At 41.0% G+C, this 23,868-nt stretch overlaps 1 protein-coding gene across 5 annotated transcripts in view; it reads right to left on the bottom strand.

The window, feature by feature from the left end:
* The window catches only part of TANC1 (tetratricopeptide repeat, ankyrin repeat and coiled-coil containing 1), a 229,918-nt gene that overhangs the window by 145,997 nt on the left and 60,053 nt on the right, over window positions 1–23,868 (bottom strand). For all 5 annotated transcript variants that reach the window (XM_032410013.1, XM_032409996.1, XM_032410005.1 and 2 more), the window contains one exon: window positions 6,487–6,565. In XM_032410013.1, coding sequence (XP_032265904.1) covers window positions 6,487–6,565 — 79 coding nt within the window. The remainder of the gene's footprint in view (window positions 1–6,486; window positions 6,566–23,868) is intronic.

A 23,868-nucleotide genomic window follows, 5' to 3' on the forward strand; every position in this document is an offset into this window, starting at 1 on the left:
AAAGCTACAAAGAGGATGGAAGGCAGAGCCTTCTACATAGGAAGACCTTCATTAATTAAGGATGTGTTGAAATGAAACATCCCAGGAACTCTATCAACTGTACTTAGAAATCTATTCTTAAAGTTGCTTACTGACTCCCAAAATCTCTTTAGCAAGGGAGAAAGTCTTCTGGTTTAACTTCACAAAGAAAAAGGATAAAATGCCAGTACTTGATATAGGCTGATAGGTAAAATAATGGATTTTCCAAGTATAAACCACCATATGAGAGACCAAGGACTCAGCTTTCACAGTTTTGTTATGAGGAAAAGGGTCAGGATGGCACAAAAGACTTCAGTATGCAAGGATGATGGCAGAATCTGTATTTGAAGATGGGAAGTCATGGAAAGAAGCTTTCAGAACATCACTCCTCTGCCTGAGAGCAGTCCTGCCTTTTCTTCAACTGGGAAAGAACAAGAAGTCTTACAATGGTTTTGTTTGTTCAAGGCACCACACAGTTTTCTCAGGAAAGGAAAGGTCTGCAGAGTATCAAGCAGAAGTCAGGTGTCGAGTGAGACGCTTCTGCAAAAAGGTTCTCTTATTCAGCCCTGATGACATCCTTGTAAGGCAGCTTCGTCAAGCTAAGGAACTTGTCCCAACTCATGTAAACCGGGAGGCGATCAAGCTGGGATTGGAGTCTGTGACTTCTAATTCCACAGTCTGCTTTTTCTAGACTTTGAGACAGGTATAAGAGACAACAAAGAGAAACTGGTGAAGGAACCAAGCTAACCAGACGGAACAGTGTTCCTGATTCTACCAAAAGCCAGCTTGGCCTCTATTCTGTGTTTATACCCTGCCCCAATATTTTACAGAATTTGCTTAAGTGCCCTGGTAAAGCGAAATACAATACGTTAGATTGAATTATTTCTGCCTGTTCTGTTGCTTGGGAAACATTTTTGGAGTCCGTTAACAACAAGATACCAAATATCCGTAGCTCAGCAAGACAGTCACTGCACTAAATTCCTAAATAATAGTCCACAACCACAGAAAATGGGCAATGCAGCACAGAATAATCAAAAGCAGCTTCATATTTTCCGGATAAAACAAAGCATCGTTTGTATTGAGGCATTTTTAGAAGGTACCACTGAAAACCAGACTGCAGCCTGGAATGGCTTAAAATACCACATTTAACAATCACATCAATGGCTTTTAAACTTTAGAGGCAAACAGCTTGCTTTTACTACAAATTCAAAGTGAAGGATTAGATGCAAAGCTAACAGATTAATTCAGTACACACTCAAGTTTAGAGACTATCCAATGTCTTAATTAACACCATTATAAGTGCACTTAGCCAACCAGCTGGGTTTTAACGATGAAAAGGTGAAGGTCAAATGTCTTTTTTTTTTTTTTAAGTAAATTACTTCAAACTAAGCCCCCCTGCTGGAAAAAAAAGAACACAAATAATTAAACTAAAGGGAAAGACTAATAAACAATTATTTTGGCATATTAAGCAACCCTTCCTTCATCAGTCTATATATATATATATATATTTTAAAGATTTTATTTGACAGAGAGAGACACAGCGAGAGAGGGAACACAAGCAGGGGGAGAGGGAGAAGCAGACTCCCAGCCGATCAGGGAGCCCAACACAGAGCTCGATCCCAGGACCCTGGGATCATGACCCGAGCCGAAGGCAGACGCTTAACGACTGAGCCACCCAGGTGTCCCATCAGTCTATATTTTAATTGAGGCAGTACCACAATTAAAAGTTCACCAAACTTTGTTCTTCTGACTCAACATGGAGCCACCTCCACACCAAAACAGAGCAACTAGAAAAGTTGGATAGGGCAAAAGGCTATGGTTTCAAGATTGGCAGAGGACAGGAGAAGGAATGCATATAGAGGGAGAGGGACCAACCCTCTCTCACAAGGCAATGGGTCTTGCCTGCCTAATGCTTCCAGAATGATGCCAATATCTCTGGGATTAAAAGAAAAAACAAAAACTGTTATCAGCTGTGAGCTATAATTATACTAAAGATGTTAGGTAAAAATCAGTATTCATTTCTTGGAGACCAATAGGAAAAAAAAAAAGTCCAAAAAACTAGCCAAATCATTTACTAGGTGGACACAGTAGCTATTCTAATCAGCTATACTAAATATCTGTGCTTGGTTTTTGTGGTAGAGGGACCTGCCAATGTCGATGACAGAAGAATCCTCCACAGCGCATGCCTTGGTGGGAGGTGAAGTCCACTTTACCCTATAGAAGCTAAGAAGTCAAAATACATATTTGTCCAGCCTCTCTTGCAGCTAGAAGCCAGGCATGGGAACCAGGTTCAGCCATTTAGAAACACTTGCCCCACACTTTCAGTTTTTCCTTGGCTATTCTTAAGCATTTTCTCTTCCAGATGAATTTTTAGATCAACTGGTTATGTCAAGTTTAAAAAAAAAAAAAATGACAGGACTTTTCTGGGCAGTGAAAATACTGTGTATGATACAGATCAGATCATTACATATTTGTCCAAACCCACAGAATGTACCATACCAAGAATGAACCCTGATGTAAACTGTGGAATTTGGGTGATTATGATGTGTCAGTGTGGGTTCATCAGTTGTAACAAATGTACTACTCTGGTGGGGGGTGTTGATCCTGGGGGAGACTACGTATGAGTGGGGACAGAGGCTACATGGGAAATCTCTGTACCTGCTACTCAGTTTTTCTGTGAACTTCAAACTGCTCTAAAAGAACAAGGTCTTTAAAAATAAAATAGTTGGGATTTCATTAGGGATTAAATAGAATGCATAGGTAATTCCATAAGAGAGAGTCGGTTTAAAATACTGCATCTGCCCATTTGGGAACATTGTTCTTCTGTTAAGTGCTTCAGCAAAGTTTTATTCTTCTCTTCAATGTAAGTTTTGCACACTTTTTTTTTTGGTTAATATTTAAAGTTTTTGTTTCTATTATAAAATGGGACATTTCCCCATGCATTATCTAAATAGTGTTGTTGTACAGAAAAGATATTAATTCCCTACACTGCTCTTATATCAACTCTAAACTCTTATTTTGGTCCAGATTTGTATCAGAATACTCTCAATATACTTAATTATTTCATCTTTAAATTAAATAGGTTTAATAATAGTAACACAAAAGTTTTTTGATAGCAAAGGTCACTTAAAATAAAAAGACATGGTCTCTCCTCTCTGGAGAGCCTCAAAATAAATACCACATTTGCTTAAGATCAAGGTCCTAGGGGCACCTGGGTGGCTCAGTCGTTAAGTGTCTGCCTTCGGCTCAGGTCATGATCCCAGGTTCCTGGGATTGAGCCCCACATCAGGCTCTCTGCTCCGCGGGAAGCCTGCTTCTCCCTCTCCCACTCCCCCTGCTTGTGTTCCCTCTCTCGCTGTTTCTCTGTCAAATAAATAAAAATCTTAAAAAAAAAAAAAAAATCAAGGTCCTAACATAAGAGCAGGGAGAGGGGAAAAAAAAAAAAAAAAAAAAATATATATATATATATGTATATATATATATACACACACACATGCCCTCATCTAGCTCTCCCCACACTGTGGTTTAATATTGATTTTTGCTGCCTCAGTCCTAACTCAAGGTCAAGAGAAACACAGTGCTCATTTGCACTGATGGAATAGTGGGGACAAGGCAAATGTACTTTCCCCAAAAACATTTTCAAGTTTTTAATATTGTATTCTCTGACACAATTCTACAGCTTTCAGAAAACACGTTTTGCTTAGCTGTAAGCATTTCCTAGGTTAAAAAAAAAAAAGAATTTTGCTATTTTTAGAGTTCACTCAGGGTTCAATAGTTTAATACTATATATATTTCAAATACCCTTATATACATGTAACTTAAATTTCAATACCTGCTAAAATTTTGCCAGTAATTTAAAGTAGATACATGGGACATTTTCTTTTAGGGATAGGAACTGAAGGTATAACAACTTTTCAATATTTCTGAAAAATGTTTGTTTTAAGTACTAAATTTAACTCAGTGATTGTTTTCTAAATTCTCAAAGCCAATTCGATAAAAAAAAGGGGGGGGTTCAAGATTGTAAAAATCTACAAAGGATATATAAAATGCTGAGCTCAATATTTTAGACAAAAATATTTCCTAAATTTCTATAATTGTTAGTTCAAGTACATAGAAATGAATTTTCCTTTGTCTTTGCAACAAAGATTGGTTTTAATTGGAAACAGTAGAGCAAAATTTTTCCATATTGCAGGAGATATTATTACTCAAGTTTCAGGGCAGTCTCCATAGATTAGCTAACTTTAATTTACACAGAAACTTAGCTATGATCTACTTATATAATGAGAGTTGGCACAGAGCTCAACATATGAATGGTCAAATTCCAAGTATTTTCCCCAATCATCTTGTGACATAACTTCATCAAGATTTAAAATTCCATCTGCCTTGTTCCCCAACTAACACAACCAGGTTCTAGTTAAGAGAAAAAAGGCACATACCATACAGATGTTTTATTAGAAATGTTCCCATTGCTTTTTCAAGTTGGTTTGCATTAGTGAAAAACCATAGTGTGGGAATTATTATGAAGAAATGATTCAGAAAAAACAGTAGTTGCTCTTAAGGACCAGAGAGGGGAATAAACCCAAAATCACATGTTCTAAAATGGGAAAAGTTACAAATGCAAACTATGTTCACTGTCTGGCCATTCTGAAAGGCAGGGTGCCCCAAATCATTACTGTACTGTTTGTTATTTCACTGGCACTGGTCAAAGAGGATGGTGGGTCTGTTGTGAAAGACTCCATTACTAAGTAGGGAGTTTTGGCTTGGAGACCCAGGCCACTCATTGGGCGGCTCCAGCCAGACAGACAGCTTAGGACCTAACTTTATGCTGGAAATTACAAAGACATCTAAAGAAGCAAGTAACAAAGTCCCTAGGATGAATGTCAGATGAGCCAAAACTGGGGGGGGGGGGGGGGGGGGGGGGGAGGGGGGAGGGCGGGAATTTTTTTAAACCGCTTTCAGAAAAATAAAGAGAAGGATATTTTGGCCTTGACCCAGCAGAGGGTGAATGTCCTCCTGGACAGAAATTGTGTGAACTGAAAATTCTCCATAGTAACAATTCTAATTAATTATTCAAAGGTAGGGGTTGGTTTCTTAAGGTTAAAAGCTGACTATGGTTTCTTGTTTCTATCGTTAAAAACTGAATTCTTTGTATCAGCTTATGCAGGGATTAATGAAAAGCTTCTGATGGAATCTTAACAGTAACTTTACAATAAAGACTACTTTTAACGTAAGTTTGCCGTTTGCAGACTTTTTGGTTTAAGGGATAACAAAATTTGTCTAAGTTCCATATAACTAAAAAGTATAAGCCCTCTTATTCTATGATGTAAGTACAGAAACAACAGATATTAACATTGTCATAACATTACATATATTATGTAATTATATACACACATAATATGTAATAAAAAGTATTACAAGATCTTTTCAAATGAAAAGTTAACTATAATTCAGTGATGTTTTAGTAATAAGTGGATTTATACTTTAATAGAAATCAAAACTGAAGTGTTATTCAATATACAGTAACTCAGAAAACCAGCCACTTTCCAACTCTGGATTATCATAAGTTTGCAGAGTAAAATAGCACATTTTGGGGAAATTAATCCATGCTAACAGATTTTTATTGTATAATAATGGTAAACAATATGTAATTTTTCTAGAAAAATAGGCCACTAAGTGGTCACCAAAATAACGTTAGAAGAGTTTATCACATGGAATGCAATGAAGAGTCACAAGGACCACATAAGCACCAGAAGTCTATAAACAGGAATGAAATCCAAGCCAAATGAAGTAGCTCTCATCATAATGAAAACTAGCAGTCTGGCACTGAGTGAGGCTACACCTGTTAGGCGGAAAATTTGATACTCAAAAGATGAGGACCAGTCAGCCAGCAGTTGGTCAAACATAAAATGCAATCACGTGTGGGAAAAGGGAAAGGGCTTTCTAGAAACCAAATTCCTGGACACACCTGCTATCCCTCCATGTCTATAACTCTGACTGCCTCTGGATCTGAATGATCTGTTAAAATTATGAACCTTACAAGTCTTCTGGGGAAGGATTTGGTTCATAACCCAAACTCAATTTTTAAAGTCACTTCCCATAAGAAAGCTCAGAAATAGGGGCACCTGGGTGGCTCAGTCAGTTGGGTGTCTGCCTTCGGCTCAGGTCATGATCCCAGAGTCCTGGGATCGAGTCCCACATTGGGCTCCCTGCTCAGCGGGGAGTCTGCTTCACCCTCTGCCCCTCACCCCACTCGTGCTCTATCTCACTCTCACGGTCTCTAAAATAAGTAAAATCTTAAAAAAAAAAAAAAAAAAAAAAAGCTCACAAATACATTTAGTTTCTCATAGCTTCCAGTATTATGTGCGTCCTAACCCAGAACACTCCTCAGACCCATTCCCAATGCAATGGTGCCCACCCAGCCTGGAGTGCACAGGTGTCACGGCCCCATGGACACCTGCTTGTACATACCTGTTTCTTTCCTGCTTCCCTTTCCTCCCTCACGGCTCTTCTTCAGCACAGCTTTTAACATTTTCCACACTCTTTGCTTCTAAAGAGAAAAGGAGGGGAGGGAAGAGGAATTAGGGGTTGTGAGCTGGAATTGAACTTACATACTGACATAAAAGGTAACTTGGGCTCTAACAGATTGCTTAGGAAAATGTAAAGGTACCCTGAGTCTTACAGTAATTTTCTGTGAAGAAACTAAGATGGGGAACTAAATGTTAAAGACACAAGGAGTGTTTTATAACTTTTAATGAAGTGATCAGAAGTTCACTGTATTGTTATAAAAGTTACACACACACACACACACACACACACACACACACACACACCCCCAGGGCATTCTCAGCATTCCACATCGAATTAAGGTTACAAGGCTAAATCTGGGCACATTACTGTAAGATGTCTGGCACAGGAATTCAGATCTAACCCCAGCTCATCAAAAGAAAACATGAGAACGGAGAATCAACAAGATAATGGTTAAGAATAAAGCTACACGGTTAAAGGCATGTTTTGCAGATGCTACTGATTATATAACCGCAAGGAAAACATTTTGGAAGTTTATCAGATTAAAACATACCTTATAAGCATTTGCAAAATAAATACAACAGAAACACATTTTAAAGCTGATGTTAGGAGCCCCAATCAAACAGCATACACAACAGTGTGTTTTTACTACATATGGTTAGGACTTTTTGGGGGGGATGGGGAGGAAAGTAGAACAGTCTGTGGCACTACAGCTGAATCCTTAAAATGATAAGCTGCATTTTTAAACAGGGTTGTACTGAGCATGGAAAAACAACACAATAGCCCAGGCCTAAGATGAAACCTAAAACCATCCCTATAGCAAGAGACAGACAAAAGGACCATTATTTCATCATGGAGTCTCCTGCAGCTCTCTTTTTCCTCCAGTAACTCAGATGAGATGGCTGGACAACTCCCAGCAGTAACAAATCCGAGTGGGTTGTGTTACCCATCACAACCTTGTTAATGCACTAAGGGCAGGAAGGTGGAAGGCAGGCAGGTTGCTCCTGGAAGAAAGAAGAGGGGGAGAGGGGCTAAGAGGGAGAAACACGTGTGTAGAAGAGGGTCCCACCTGCCTATTGAGCCTGAATGCTTGAAATGGCCTTGGTGTAGCACCCCACACAACTGCTCAACCCCAGAGTGAAGCAGAGCCTCTGTGGGGGCAGAGAGAGAGCAGTCCCTAAGTACTGCCATTCAGAGTCACACAACATTAGCACACACAGTGACCTTCTTATCATTTGGTCCAGGCCTGTATTTATTTTTCCAAGTCCTTTGTTTCCCTGATGAAGAAACAGAGACCCTGGAAGGCTGACTGCCCAGGGGTCACACAGCTAATTAATAGCAGGGCCCAAATCCAAATCTGCAAACTCCTAGCAAGGGTCCTCCTCCTCCCACTGCTCTGCCTCTCCTCTCAGAAAATGAAAGGTTTGGGCAACAGCAATCAAACAAATGAACAAACAAAAATCAACAAACCAACCCACCCTAGAGATACCAGGAGGATAGTATCTTTAAGCAGAATTTGGAGAAAGCTATAGTGAAGTTTGATAGGGTTAAATCACCTTATAAACAAGTCTCTACACACAAAAGGGGCATGGCTTACAGCCTAATTCTTCTTTAAAATGCTACTTCAGTGAACCCTGGTGTAAAGATTTGGGTTTCACCTGAAGGGCAAGCACGGAATCTGGGAAGAGGACCACAGTGTGCTTCTACAAGGTAACTACGGAAACACAAATTTCTCTTGACGGTCATGCTTAAAACACTGCAAAATGCTGTGTAAAAAATGGTGGACAAAATTCAATAATAGATGCCTGCTAAGCACAGATATTTTCTTTGCCAAAAATCAACCAACCTTCAGGATTTGTCATTTCACAAAGACTATATATTTTAAAAAATAAAGAAAAATAAAACATGCCAACAGAGCTTGGCCACGGTCCCTTGGTGAGTTGTCCAGAAGCCCCACGCTTCTCTGGATCACAGACTAGCTCAGGCCCCACCATGGCGGTGAGGCTGCCCGTGATCCATCACCCTGGTCATCTCCAACCCACAGCAGATCTGCTGTGCCACTGGGAAGACACATCCCACAGGACAAGGACTAAGACACACTGACTCAGGCATCTCATGCCAGACATCTTGGATGCCTACTTTGGGGAGCTCAGCTGTTTTCAGGATTGTCGTATCTTCCACATCAGTGGTCTTGAGTCAAGTGAAAGAGGCTATCAGATAGCCACTATAATTTTTCTTTCCAGTTCCTGCTTTCCTCCATAAATAGCAAGTCAAGGGGAAAAGCTTAAATTTATATTCTAAGACCTATTCAAACTGTGACCTGGAGAAACTTCAAATGAGTCTACCCGAGTGCAAAAGTCACTTCAGCTGCCATTTCTTTAAATTATATACTTTTGAGGAAGAGAGAAAAGACCAGCCTCCAGACCAGCGTCTGAAATTCTCTAAAGGGAGAAAACTGCCTATCATTTTCACTTAAAAGAAAATAAAATATGAGTATAGGACATTAACCTTAGAAGACCAACGACCTGAACGCACCTAGATTTCCTTATTTTTCTACTGCCATTCAACATCCAAGTTTCCCAGATACCATAAGTTCTTCCTTTTAAAATGCCCACAAGTTACATAAAGTACCAAACTTACTTTCACTTTTTGGATTTCTCATTTACCACATAGAGTCTTTGAGAATAGGCACAACTTCTCCATGTTATGTGTTAGAATTCTGCACAGTGACTACAGTGATAGATAAAATATAACAAAGATCACCCTAGGTAAAACAGGGAGGATTTCAAAGCAAGACAAAATCTGTTTTGGCTTGCAATCACAAGAGCAGCATCATAACCATGACCACCTTGTCTGAAATCACAGAATAACACTAGTATGAAAATTTTCCTCTTCTGGAGTGCCATACCGCGTATTTACACAATTCCAAGTTGAATCTGTGAGCTGAGGGCAGGGACTATGTTTATTCTTTAATACAAACAGAAGCCAGAACACAGGCTTCGCACCCACTCTGTTCTCAGCATTTGTTGACAGATTTAACTAGGTTGCAATGAACACAGATGAGCAATTTCCTCCAAATCAAGCAATTAGCCAACATTTATAGCAGTTTATAAGTTACAAGGAACATTCCTATATATGTTCATTCACAAGGAATGCCAGAAAATGCAGTTAAATCCATGTGACATCAGGCAATGAGATACTAGTGAGGAAAATGCTGCATTTCATAATACTCTTTCATGTCCACACCTGAATTAACCTTAAAAACTCTCACAATCACAAAATCTTATTATCCAGTTATCCTGAATTTGTGCACACTCCATTGGAAGGAGCCTCTCCCATCAAACAGTTTATCTGACCTCAGAGCAAAGCTTCTTCTGAAGGTGCCTCCCTTCTTTTGTCAACATCAAGCAAACCAGAACAGCAATATTTACAAGTGAAACACTGAAAAATAAGTTGTACATAATTAAGGATTCCCCCCCTCCCCCCAGAAAAGGGAGACATCAAAAACATACTCAACTTTAAGGGTATGAAAATTTTTTTCCAACCAAGATTTGACTCATCTGAATAATAGCCATGTCCTCTGTATGGCTACTTTTAGAATTTACTTTCCATTAGCAACCTTTAATGTTTGCTAAAAGAAAGGAAATGTGTGGCGGCAGTGGGGGGTCTGAAGCACCTTTCAAGATAAATAATATATAGAATAGAGCAAGTCAAGAAAACAAAGCAGAATAGAGACCACAAAAGGAAACAAAGAGGCCTGCTAGATGGGGCACTGGCTGTTGGCTGGAAATTCACGGAAAACTGTGTTATAGAAGCTTCCTGAAAGCAAGAGCCATATCTCAACATTCTTTTAGAGCTCCCATGAGGCTGGGGAAAAACAACCCTTGATGAATACTTGAAATTCCAGTAGGTCTCTCTCCCCGCCCCCACTTTTTTTTTCCCCCCTATATTAGAAAAAGCCCAGGAATCAAGAGACCTAATCCCAGCCCTGGTCCTTGTGCTGTGACTGGGAACAAGTCACTGAACTTCTCTAAGGATTCAGATGATTCGTCCAGAAAAGCTGGGGGAGACAAGAGTGGCTACTGACCAAGCAATCAGAAAGCAACTGTATGATGTTATTGCCCCATTTCCACTGCTAGTATGGCATCAATGGGCTATAATTTATTCCCCAAGACACAAAGGCTCAACCATTCACTCTTCTTTATTCAAAGCCATTCCACAAACCGTACCTCTAATTCTACTGCCCTTTATACTTAGGCTTATCGTAGGCAAAAAGACTTCGGATTTGAGTAGGACTTACTAAAAAGCATAGTAAATTTACAGCCTCAAGTAACCTGAATTTAAAAGATTTCTGGGCATGAAGTCTCAACTCAAATGTTTTCTGATGCACAAATTAAGTGGAAACTATTAGATTGAAATCACTTTCAGCCCACATTTTAAATATTTTATAGGAGGATATAGAAGTTGCTTTGGGAAAAGTTTCTAAAAAAAAACAAAAAACCTGACTCTCCTGGGGCACCTGGCTGGCTCAGTAGGTAGAGCATGCGACTCTCGATCTTGGGGTTGTGAGTTTGAGCCACACGTTGGGTATAGAGATTACTTAAAAAAATTTAAAATCCTGACTCTTCCAAGCTGGTATTTCAAGTTACTAGAAAATTACTAATATGCAAGTTTGTTCAAAGAAGTTTTCATTTTGTGAACTACTTGACACAAAGGAAATTTCACTTTAGGAGGAAAATATGAACAAGCTACTTCCTTCTGGCTCCAAGAGCCATTTTTTTTTATATTGTGAAGAGATCTGTTGAGCCCAACTTTTAAACACTACTTCCTCCATAAAGCCTTCCCAGGCCATGGCAGTCAACTCTACAAATCCCTCCCAGTACCTAGCAATGTACCTTATACACAAAAAACACTAAGGACATTTTTTAAATGTATGAATAGCAGGTTGTTATGGAAGGGAACTCAATGGCAATCCTCTCACACGAGGGGTTTGGACCAGTAATTTAAGAATTGTTCTGGTACCAACCACTAGTTTCCAAATTTATGGTCAAAGTTATCTGGCCTATACACAATCAACAACTCATTTCCACAGCAGGATCTGTTCTCTTATCCGGTCTTCAGAAGCCTGCAGGGAGGTTTTATTTTGGTATTTCAAATACACATACAGAAGGGATAAGTACAATGACAGAAAAGCCAAAACCTGAAATCAATACATTCTCCTTCAAACCAGGAAGAGCTCAGATAAGGAGAAAACCAAGGGCAGCATTCCTGGCAATAAGCCTTATGAGTCCCAGGCCAATGGCTATTTACAAGACTGAGCACCAGTCTTGCAGAAAGCCCCTGGTTGCCAGAAGCTGTCTTCGGGTTGGATGCTTCTCAACCAAGCACCTACCTCCCTACCCCAACGGCAAGATGCTCCAAACGAGAAGACAAAATAACTGTGATATTATTACCACCACCACCACCATCCAGACATTCATAGATGTTTAGATCTGAGAAAGCAAATGCATTTGCAAGTCCACTTCAAAAGCCACCTTGGGACACCTGGGTAGCTCAGTTGATTAAGTGATCGACTCTTGGTTTCAGCTCAGGTCAAGATCTCATGGGTCCTGGGATCGCCCCGAGTTAATGAGCTCCACGCTCAGCGAGGAGTTGGCTTGAAAGAGTCTCTCCCTCTTCCCCCCCCCCACTTGCTCAAGCTCTCTCTCTAGTAAATAAACCTTTAAAAAAAAAAAAAAAAGCCACCTCAAAACTGCTCAAGGCCTTCTTACCCACCTGCTTCCTCCACTAGGCTGTGAGCCACTGATGGTCAGAACTTGCCCCACTCCCCACCCCAGCAGAGTATTTGTTTTGTTGCTTCAATACCAATAGATATATTGGGGAGGAACATAATTTTAATCCATCTATAATTCCCAAAGGGAATGGCTGTATCTCAAAATAGACTGCCATCCTTTAATAAATTTAAACAAATATAACAGCCTCACTTAAAATGCAAGGCCCTGAGCACTGAAGGAACTTATCCTGACTCTCCTGGGTCAGCAAGATGCAGAGAGAAACAGGGTTACAACCTGGTTTTCCAATTAAGGAAGCAGCACAGGGCTAGAGACTGCAGTTTTTCATTCTGCACAAATTCCTAAGTGTCTGTACCAAGCAAAGAAGGACACAAAGTCAAGCATAATATGACAGAGGGGGAAGAAAACAAAGTAAAAAAACATAGGCAGGAAGCTAGGAGTTCATGCCTCCATTTTCTCTCTAAAGTAAAAATAAGGTATGAGAGGAGCAGTAAAGGTGGAAAACAGCCTTTGCAGAAGAGACGAAGGCAAGCACAAGATTACAAGGACAGCTGAACAGCTCTGACTACCCAATCCAGGTTGCAGACCAAGCAAGCCATGGCAGCACCCAATAATGAATCTATGCAGCTGCATCCTCTGATGCTCAGCCCCAAGAACCCCCCAGAAGAGGGGAGGACTGATCAGTGACTAGGTGTCTGCAGCACAAGTGCAACAAGACGGAGAAGGGGGCCCGTGTGACATGCTGGGAGTGGTGCTCCATGGAGTCAGGACTGAACAGGAAGGGAGTGAGGCCCTGAGAGGTCTGATGGCCAGAGAAGACAGGGATGGGGTCTCAAGGAAATCAAAGAACACACACAGACTAAGTGAATGAGGGAGTTGAGAAAGAGTCCAGTCCTTTTAAATGAATTTTTAAATTTTGGATATGGAACAATTCCAGACAATGATGAAGTCCACATGACAGCCAAAAGCATGGTTTGGTAAAGTGGAAGGCCTTCAAATAAGGGTTGCTGGAAGCAACTTGATTCCTGGTATGCGGAAGGGCCATTCAGATGCTGACTGCAGTAATAGAGGTAGCATTTGGGGTTATCAGCCATCATCCTAATAGCTAGTATTAAGTGTTGACTACAGGTCAGGTAAGGAGTTTTATATACATATATCTTTTTATCCAAAAAAAACCCAAATAACCAAACCAAAACAAAACTCTATGAGATATGTATGGATCCTTTTTTTTTTTTTATAACCGAGGAAGCAGAGAAGCTTAGAAAGATTAACAACTTCTGGAAAGTTACACAATATGTAAAGATGGACATGGAACTTGAAAGCTCAGGCACCAAGTGGCTGCTTCCAAAGTCTTACATGAACTCGGGGACAAGAGGGTAGGGAGGTGACCAGGAGAGTGCATAATACAAGCCTCAAAGACAAGGTGGCTTTTGCAGAAGGGCGAAAGTGTAGTTGTCTTCCATCCAGCCAAGGCTGGGAGAAAGCCAAGATCAACTCTGAGCCCCAGTGGCCACGAGGTCAAAAGCCCATGGAGGACCACCTAGGGTTTGAATACGAAGCTGAGTCTTTGAACGTGCTCCCACCCTCTCACACAGCCCCGTAGAGGACGTGTCTCGGGTCACAGGATGCTCCCCTGTAAGGTTTACAGCAGCGGGAGACCCAAGCCCCGATCCTCCCCATGGCAGTTATCCCCACAACAGCCACACAGATGACCTTTCCTTCTTTACCCTTCTTCCTTTCTGTGAAGCTTTCCACTTGTACCGTACAACAGAGCGATGAACTCCCAGCTTACACACACCAACTTCTTGATATCTAGCAACTACAACTCCCTGAAGAAAGCTAGAAGGCATTCCATAAACAAAACAGCTTTGGGCAAGTTATTCCCCCTTTCATGGGCTCATCTGTCTAACAGGGATACTGCTCCCTCTCTTGCTTGACTGGACAATCAGGCCTCTTCCACCTGCAGGAGCTAGAATTTTACAGGCAAACTTTATTTCTGGTTCCTAAGACCACTGTCATCACAGTAGCTGATAAGCCATCACCCCAAATGAAAAAAGAGCCCCTGGCTGGAGTCTCGGGCATGGGTGATAAGCCTTTACAGGAAAAGGAGAAGAGACCTTGAAGACATGTCAGAAATCCCATTTTTCAGAAACTGTTAAAAGGCAGTCAATCAATGCCAACCGAATGGAGTCTGGTATTATAAATCTAAAGAAATTAAATTTTTTAAATTGCACGGCATCTGGCCTCAAAGTAAAAAAGGTCAGACAACTTCAAAGATGCCCCGTGAAAGGCAGCTATTCATTACACAAAGATCTCTTGCTTCTGTAGCTGACAGATGGATCTTTCACTTAAACCCATGGAACAGAAGACATCAAAATCCCTCCTCCACTTCTGTCAGTGACTTGCTAGGATGCTCTGAACAAGGTGATAACCCCCCGCCCCCCAGCTCCTGATTTCATTAGGATGAGAGTCCCCAATACCTGGTGTCGTTTCTCACAACTCCCCCAGGTGACTGAAGTGTGCACCCAGCAACACCCATTTCACACTAACTCTATACGAGGCCCTGCTGTAAGCACTTAGCCCACATATATTTAATCCTCACAACCACCCTCTGCAGAAGGTACTATAATATCTCCATTCTACAAAGACAGAGAGGCTAGTGATTTGCCAGGGTCACATAGCTCATGGGAGCAGAGCCAGGTTCCCCATCCCAGTAGTTTTGCTCCAGAGCCTAATAACGCAGTCCCTATCTTATACCTGCTTTTTTGGCTAAAAATGAGACAGACCAGCTCCCAGGGACCTGGTGAGGTGGTCAAACAGACAAAACTGCTTAATAGGGGAGGGAAAAAAAATCATCTTTGGCCACACACACACACACACCGCTCCACTCACAGAGCAGCATCCCATGTCTCAAATCGATCCTGAAACAGAGAATCTGCCTCTATGGACAGACACCTACTGTGTACTTGCTCAAGTTCTGCTAGGCCTCTAGGAGTTATTTCAAACACCAGTGTTGTCAATACTGGTGACCTGGATGGGTCATGCAACAAAATGCAAGCTCGCTCCTGAATTCATGAGCTTACAGAAGAACACCACTGGAAGTTGGGCCATAAGACCAACGGGGAAGAGTGTCTGGGACAGAGACTGCAGTCTCACATGGGCAATGCTTCCCCTGTTCCTAACACCCCAGAAGTGAGGAACGGTGTTATTCAAGAGGAGCTCAAAACCCACCCCCTAGCTCACTGAATGAACTGCATGAAGCCCATTAAAAGGTGATGAGATGGGGCAAGGAATGGCCTGGTGTCCAGGCTTTCTTTCTCTGGGCAGTTTTACATAGTCCAATAGATATAATAAGGTTTTAACCTTGGATATCAAGTTCTAAAATAAAACTAGGGTATGCTTGCCATGGTAACGCAATGAAGAGCTAAATGAAATTCATACAAGTCACACAGCATCATCTCTCCCATAGCTAAAGTAAATAATATCAACAGACAGAGCACTGTATACCCTTACCTGAAATTTGTAAGGGAAACCATTTTGGCCATAAACACTTGGTTGCAGTAAGCAGTCTTAAAGGGGACTGCTACGGGGCCCATTAAGAAAGGTTACCCGGAAATGGCGGATGGTCGTATTTTTTTAATTCACTCCAAGAGCCCCAAAATGGGGGAAGGTCAGAGCCCCCAAAATAAAAGACAATTCATGCTAGGAAGCAGAAGCCAAATATGTTGACTTTTTTTTTTTTTTTAAACGTTAACTAATTTGATCTCAGAGTGAGAGGAGAGAGCTACAAGGGTGCCATCCAAGACAGGAGTCTGGGAGCTTTTAAGTGTCATGGACTGCTTCAGCAATCCAGATCCTCTCAGTGTTTCTGAAGGATTCTGACGAAGAAAATACTTACAAAGAAAATCAATTGTGTTGAAACACAGATATAAAAATATTTAAGCAGCAAAACCGTGAGAATAGTAAATGTGTGCTTCTTAACGCACATAACAAGACACAGTAGCAGGTGTAAGAGCTACTGCAGTTTTCTAAGCAATGATGAGCGTAAGTGATAGTTTAAACGATCTCCCACAGTGCAGTACACAAATGTGATTTCTACTTGCCAAAGCCACAGGTGCTGACAATATGTGATGCTGCCCATTTTCACGACTGAAGAAAAAGCCACTTTCTGGTTGGAGATTGTGAAAACAAAGATGTGATTTTTCTCCCCCACCCACCCACCTTCACAGATGCCCTGAAGTACATCCAAGGACCCCAAGGACTAGAAACTCTGACCCAAAGAATCAGTCAGACTCAATGGGATAATTACTCAGACTTGCTAAGTGCTCTGCTAATAGCCCAGGGGCTTCTAGAGACACAGTAGTGCAGTTTTCTCCCACTCACAGAACCACTGAAATTCAGAAAATTAGACGGTCATTTACTGACTGGCACACATTAGCAAGACTGGGTATTCCACATATGCACCACTCCTAGCAATTAAATGCCAAGTCCCATGATTAGTTTTCGTAGTGATCTATAAAAGTTCTATCTAACAAGAAAGTCCATCACCACCAAATTACCAACCCACCCACAATAACTAGCCTGTCATTGCAAGAGAAAGACCTGTGGGAATTTACACTATGAGACGACAGACAAAACCAGGAAAGCCGGGCTGAATATATGGGACAAGTGTATTTTATTATGGTTCTGATTTCTTGGACGCTCTCCTTATCCCTTTTAGAGTGTTTAACATCCAGGAGTTATACAGTCTTCCAATTAACTGGATCAGGCTTCCTAGTTAAGGGTGGTACCCGAGGCTCCCCCACCCCCACCGCCTCATACAGTCAGGCTGCTCCCCAGCTGCGTGCCCTAAACCAGGGGATGCCCATATGAAGATAAATATAATTTAGAGTCCAAAATACATGGACTTACATTGGGCCACTGCCAATTTCTCATGGATCCCGGGTAACTGAGACGGTTTTTGTTTTCATGGTCAGGACCTACAACAACAGCTGCAGGAGTGTAATACTTTTTCTAGACTAATAAAATTACCTAAGTCTGGCTCACAGTTTCAGCCATGGCAGCCGCTCAACTTCCCAGAAAGATGCAAGTAGTCGCAGGAGAGCTGGGAGGGTAGTGCCGAACTAAACTGGTGGCGTTCAAACCTGACCCAACCGCAAATAACACTGGCTAAACTGTGAATTACAGAATAATTCCTATGCGTGGAGATTACAAACGTTATTTCCTGGAGTCCCATATAATTTCATCAAATCTATGAAGTTCAAGCTCTACGCTTGAAGTGAGGTGACATGCCACATACGAACATCTCACTTTTCTTCTCTAAAACCCAGTGAAAGGTTCAATTAAAGCCCTTAGTAACTCTGCAGTGAAACTTTTGACCGTGGATTCTGTCACCACTTCTCGGAACACATACAAACAGTATGAAAGAGATCTCAGACCGAAGGAATAAAATCGGTATTGTGAAGTGGCATAGAAACCACACACACACGTTCCCTACAAATACACGTAGATCACTTTTCTTTCTAGTTGGGGGGAGGCCGTGTGGGAGGGGGAGATGCTACAGTCTCCAAACCTAGAAGCTTCCTTGTACTTGTAGCAGTTACAAAGTTATTTCCTCAATATAAGTGTGTGGTCCCTTTAAGGAAAAACATCCCAGTTAGAACCCAGTGAAAAACAGGAACACATGTTTCTTGAACGACACTGAATTAGAAACAGTGGATGTGAAATTGTTCTAGATATAATGAAGATGCTGCACAGATGTACTAAGTTTTCATGATCTCAGTGAAGCATCTTTCCACTACAGCAAAATATGGGAGTCTACAACAGAGCTGGATATAAAATAAATTCTTTAAATGTCTGGTCCTTGTTTTTATGCAAACTTCCCGAGCCAACTCCCTCTGCCTTCTCACAAACCTAATAAAACACATATTTCTGTGTACTGATAATTCATTGAAAACCACAAAGCCATCCATCTCCAACTGAGACTCAGGACTCCTTACAATTATCTCCTCTTATCAATACTGCACATCTGTTACAAATAGAAGACCTTTGCTCCACAAATGCAACCAAACACCATGAAAACCACAGCACAGGTGGAGACAAAAGCATCCTTTGGCTGAAGCTGTGAAGTTTTCCCCGCTGTGAGGGGTCTTGTCTCGTCCTCACAAGGAGGAGATAGAACTCTAATCGTCCTCTTTGACCGATAAAGAAGTTGAGACAGAGAGACCCAGCAGCCTGCCACAGGCCACCATCAACTCGGAACACTGACTCCACTTCTTGTCTCTCGGAGGAAAGAACACTAGGAACCTTGTCCTGAGAAGCCTAAGCCTTGGATCCCAAGCTCGAATGATGTACAAGACCAGGCTCTAATCACACAGCATGGGGCCTCTAAAGATAGCATTATGACAAAACTCCAACGAAATTGGGATAATCTGGTTTTATTTAAAACTATTATCACCATGTATTCCTAAACATATACACTTACACTTCTGAAAGAGAAGCTGAATGCAATCATTGCCAACATCCAATTCCAAACCAGTCAATCTCAGCTCTCTTCTCTGCACCCTTGTCCTTGGAAAAATGATGTGAATACCCACTTCATCTGCCACCTCCACGCGGGCAGCTCACAAATAGGTTTCCCCATTGTTTCACCTGTGCTGCAGTTTTAGTACTTTGTTTCCAGCTTGCTGACATCAACCCTGGCAACACAAACTCTACATGTCCAAAAACTAAACTCGCCTTCCTCTTCCCCAGAACTCCAACACCCCCTCGCCAGCGTGGGTTCTGGGTTCCTGTTGACAGCAACCCCTCTCACCTCCCCGTTCAGTCCACCAGACCCCAGGCCTCTACATCTTCATGGCCTGCTTCCTGGTCTGATAAGTAGCCAAGAGAATGACTAAGTCTCACCAGTTCCAGCTCCTCTCCACTCCCTCCCACCATTCTGGGGAAGGAATCACCATCCCCTCACTGGACCACCAGGAGGGCCTGCAGCCTGATTTCTCTAACTTCAGGCCAGTTAAAGCGCATCAAAATCACCTCTAGGGCTTGTGAAGCCAGATTGCTGAGCCCCACACCCCATCTGATTTTTAGGCCTGGTTTGAAGCGGAGACTTTTTATTTCTAATAAGTCTCAACTGATGAGGACTCCACTCTTCAGGGTCCAACGCCTAAGAATCATGGTTTTTGACTCTCCTCGATCCCTTTCCACCTCCCATCAATTCTTCCAGAATTTTTTCTTCATGGACCAACAAAAGCCTTTTTAAATCTGAAAATGTAGGCCTCCGGAGAAAGGCGGGGGGCGGGGGTGTCTGGGTGGCTCAGTCCGTTGAGTGTCTGACTCTTGAATTTGGCTCAGGTCATGATCTCAGGGTCATGGGATTGAGCCCTGCAACCCCTGCTATGGCTCAACAGGGAGTCCGCTTGAGAGTCTTTCCCTCTGCCCCTCCCCCCACTTGCACACACACGTGCATGCTCTCTAAAATGAATAAATCTTTAAAAAAAAAAAAAAAAAAAAAAAAAAGATGGGCACCTGGGTGGCTCAGATGGTTAAGCGTCTGCCTTCAGCTCAGGTCATGATCCCAGGGTCCTGTGATCGAGTCCCGCATCAGGCTCCCTGCTCCTTGGGAGCCTGCTTCTCCCTCTGCTTCTCTCTCTCTCTCATGAATAAATAAATAAAATCTTTAAAAAAATATTTTAAAAAAATGCAGGCCTCTGATAATTGGGGACAATAAGACCTACTCTTCACTGTGGACCTGCCATATTTTAGGTTAGCTCTGTCATGTTACAGTTAAAACAACCCTACAAAATACAGCATTGCCTCCAAATTTATAGGGCAACTTTGTAAAAAAAAAAAAAAAAAAAAAAAAACAGACTTTGAAAGCTTAAGCAATTTCTAAATTCCATAATGATAAATTGGCTTTATGTATTAAAGGGGCCCTTCTCCTTAGACAAACTTTTTTTTTTATTATGTTAATCACCATACATCATTAGTTTTTGATGTAGTGTTCCATAGACAAACTTTTGTTACCAAAATCTGATGCAGAAAACAGAGAGCATTTCCTTCTCAGGACAGGGTAAAAGGTGGGACCTATAAGAATACAAAGTGTAGAACCAACACATGTTCAAATCCAACCTCCCAAGAGGATTTAACCAAATAAAAAACATCAGTACTCTTTTATTTACCTGCCTCTACTTACATATGTACTCTCTGCTTTTTGTAGATCATACCCTCGTCTGTTCTAGCACAGTTAACCTCAAGCTAACAGCTACATCGATCTATGCTATTCTTATTAACAAGGTCTTTACTTGAAAGGGCCTTTTCTGCCTTCATTATGACGAGCATGTGAATGATTCAAACAGCATGACCAGAAATTCAGAAGATTCTACATTTTCACATGCTGTTGTTTAAAAAAAAAAAAAAAAAAAAAAAGGCTTGGGGCGCCTGGGTGGCTCAGTCGTTAAGCGTCTGCCTTCAGCTCAGGTCATGATCCCAGGGTCCTGGGATCGAGCCCCGCATCGGGCTCCCTGCTCTGCGGGAAGCCTGCTTCTCCCTCTCCCACTCCCCGTGCTTGTGTTCCCTCTCTCGCTGTGTCTCTCTCTGTCAAATAAATAAAATCGTAAAAAAAAAAACAAAAAGGCTCTACAATAGACCCATTTCAGACCTAAAGACACCTGCAGATTGAAAGTGAGGGAATGGAGAACCATTTATCTCACAAATGGATGTCAAAAGAAAGCCAGAGTAGCAATACTTACATTGGACAAAACAGACTTTAAAACAAAGACTGTAACAAGAGACAAAGAAGGACACTATATAATAAAGGGGACAATCCAACAAGATGTAACAATTATATTTATTCACCCAATACGGAAGCACCCAAATACACAAAACAGTTAATAAACAAACTAATGGATAATATTACAATAGTAGGGGACTGTAACACCTCACTCACATCAATGAACAGATCATCTAAACAGAAAATCAACAAGCAAACAATGGCTTTGAATGACACACTGGACCACATGGACTTTACATATATCCAGAACATTCCATCCTAAAACAGAAGACGTATTTTCAAGTGCACATGGAACACTCTCCAGAATAGATCACATTACAAACCTCAAATTCAAGATCAAAATCATACCATGCATACCTTCTGACCACAAGGCTCTGAAACCAGAAGTCAATCACAAGAAAAAATCTGTAAGACCACAAATACATAGAGGTTAAATGACATTCTACTAAAGAATGAATGGATCAACCAGGAAATAATTTATAAAGTCCATGGAAACAAATGAAAATGAAAACACAATGGTCCAAAACCTTGGAGATGCAGCAAAAGCAGCTCTAAGAGGGAAGTTTATAGCACTACAGGCCTACTTCCAGAAAAATCTCAATTAACCTTATCTGACAAAAAAAGGAGCTAAAGAAAACAAAACCTAAGGCCAGCAGAAGGAAGGAAATAATAAAGATTAGAGCTGAAAAAAACAATACAGAAACTAAAAAAAAATAGAACAGATCAATGAAACCAGGAGCTGGTTCTTTGAAGAAAAAAAAAAAAAATCAGTAAAATTGATAAACATCTAGGAAGACTTATCAAGAAGGGAAATTACAGTCACAAATGAAAGAGGAGAAATAAGTCAACACCACAGAAATACAAATTATCATAAAATATTATGAAAAACTGTATGCCAACAAATTGGACAACCTAGAAGAACTGGATAAATACCTAGAAACATATAAACCACCAAAACTGAAACAGGAAGAAACAGAAAACTTGGGACAGATAACCAGCAAAGAAACTGAATCAATAATCAAAAAAACTCCTAGACAGCTTCACAAGCAAATTCTATCAAACATTTAAAGAAGCATTAATACCTACTCTTCTCCAACTATTCCAAAAAATAGAAAAGAAAGGAAAACTTCCAAATTCATTCTATGAGGACAGCATTACTCTGATACCAATACTAGATAAAGACTCCACTAAAGGGGCACCTAGGTGGCTCAGTCAGTTAAGCATCCAACTCTTGATTTCAGCTCATGATCTCTCAGGATTGTGAGATTGAGCCCCGCTGGGTGTGGAGCCTGCTTCAGATTCTCTCTCTCCCGCTCCCTTTGCCCCCGCCCCCCCCAAAAAAAGACTCCATTAAAAAAAATACTACATTGAAGGGGGGGCGCCTGGGTGGCTCAGTTGTTAAGCGTCTGCCTTCGGCTAAGGCCATGATCCCAGAGTCCTGGGATCAAGCCCCACATCGGGCTCTCTGCTCTGTGGGAAGCCTGCTTCTCCCTCTCCCACTCCCCCTGCTTGTGCTCCCTCTCTGTCTCTGTCAAATAAATAAAATCTTAAAAAAAAAATACTACATTGAGGCACCTGGGTGCTCAGTTGATTATACTCTGAAAACTATAAAACACGGATGGGAAGGAAAACTGAAGATGACAAAGAAATGGAAAGACATTCCATGCTTATGGACTGGAAGAACAAATACTGTTAAAATGTCTATACTACCCAAAGCAATCTACTCATTTAATGCAATCCCTATCAAAATATCAACAGCATTTTTCACAGAACTAGAACAAACAATCCTAAAATTAGTACAGAAACACAAAAGACCTCGACTAGCCAAAGCAATCTTAAAAGAAAAGCAAAGTAGGAGGCATCACAATTCCGAAATTCAAGTATATTACAAAGCTGCAGTAATTGGAGCATCTGGCTGGCTCAGTAGGTAAAGCCACGACTCAATCTTGGGGTTATAAGTTCGAGCCCCACATTGGGTGTAGACATTACTTAAAATCTTAAAAACAAACAAAAAAACCAAAGCTGTAGTAATCAAAACAGTATGGTACTGGCACAAAACAGATGCATAGATCAATAGAACAGAAAATCCAGAAATAAACCCACAATTACACTGTCAATTAATCTTTGACAAAGCAGGAAAGAACATCCATCAGGATAAAGAAAGTCTCTTCAACAAATGGTGTTGGAAAATTGGATAGCAACATGCAAAAGAATGAAACTGGACCACTTTCTTACACCATACATGAAAATTCAAAATGGATTACAGATCTAAATGTGGGACCTGAAACTTAGAAGAAAACACAGGCAGTAACCTCTTTGACATTGGTGGTAGCAACTTCCTTCTAGATAGGTCTCCTGAGGCAAGGGAAACAAAAGCAAACAAACTATTGGGACTACATCAAAATAAAAAGCTCCCACACAGTGAAGGAAACAATATAACAAAAAGGCAACCTACAGAATGGGAGAAGATATTTGCAAATGACATATCTGATAAAGGGTTAGTATCCAAAATCTATAAAGAACTTATACAACTCAACACCCAAAAAGCAAATAATCCAATTAAAAAATGGGCAGAAGACATGAATAGACATTTCTCCAAAGACATCCAGATGGCCAATGGACACATGAAAGAATGGTCATCATTCATCATCAAGGAAATCCAAATCAAAACTACAATGAGATATTATCTCACATCTGTCAGAATGGATAAAAACAACACAGGAAATGATAGATACTGGCAAG

This window comes from Phoca vitulina, unplaced genomic scaffold, assembly GCF_004348235.1.
Source record: "Phoca vitulina isolate PV1807 unplaced genomic scaffold, GSC_HSeal_1.0 scaffold1, whole genome shotgun sequence".
NCBI lineage: Eukaryota > Metazoa > Chordata > Mammalia > Carnivora > Phocidae > Phoca > Phoca vitulina.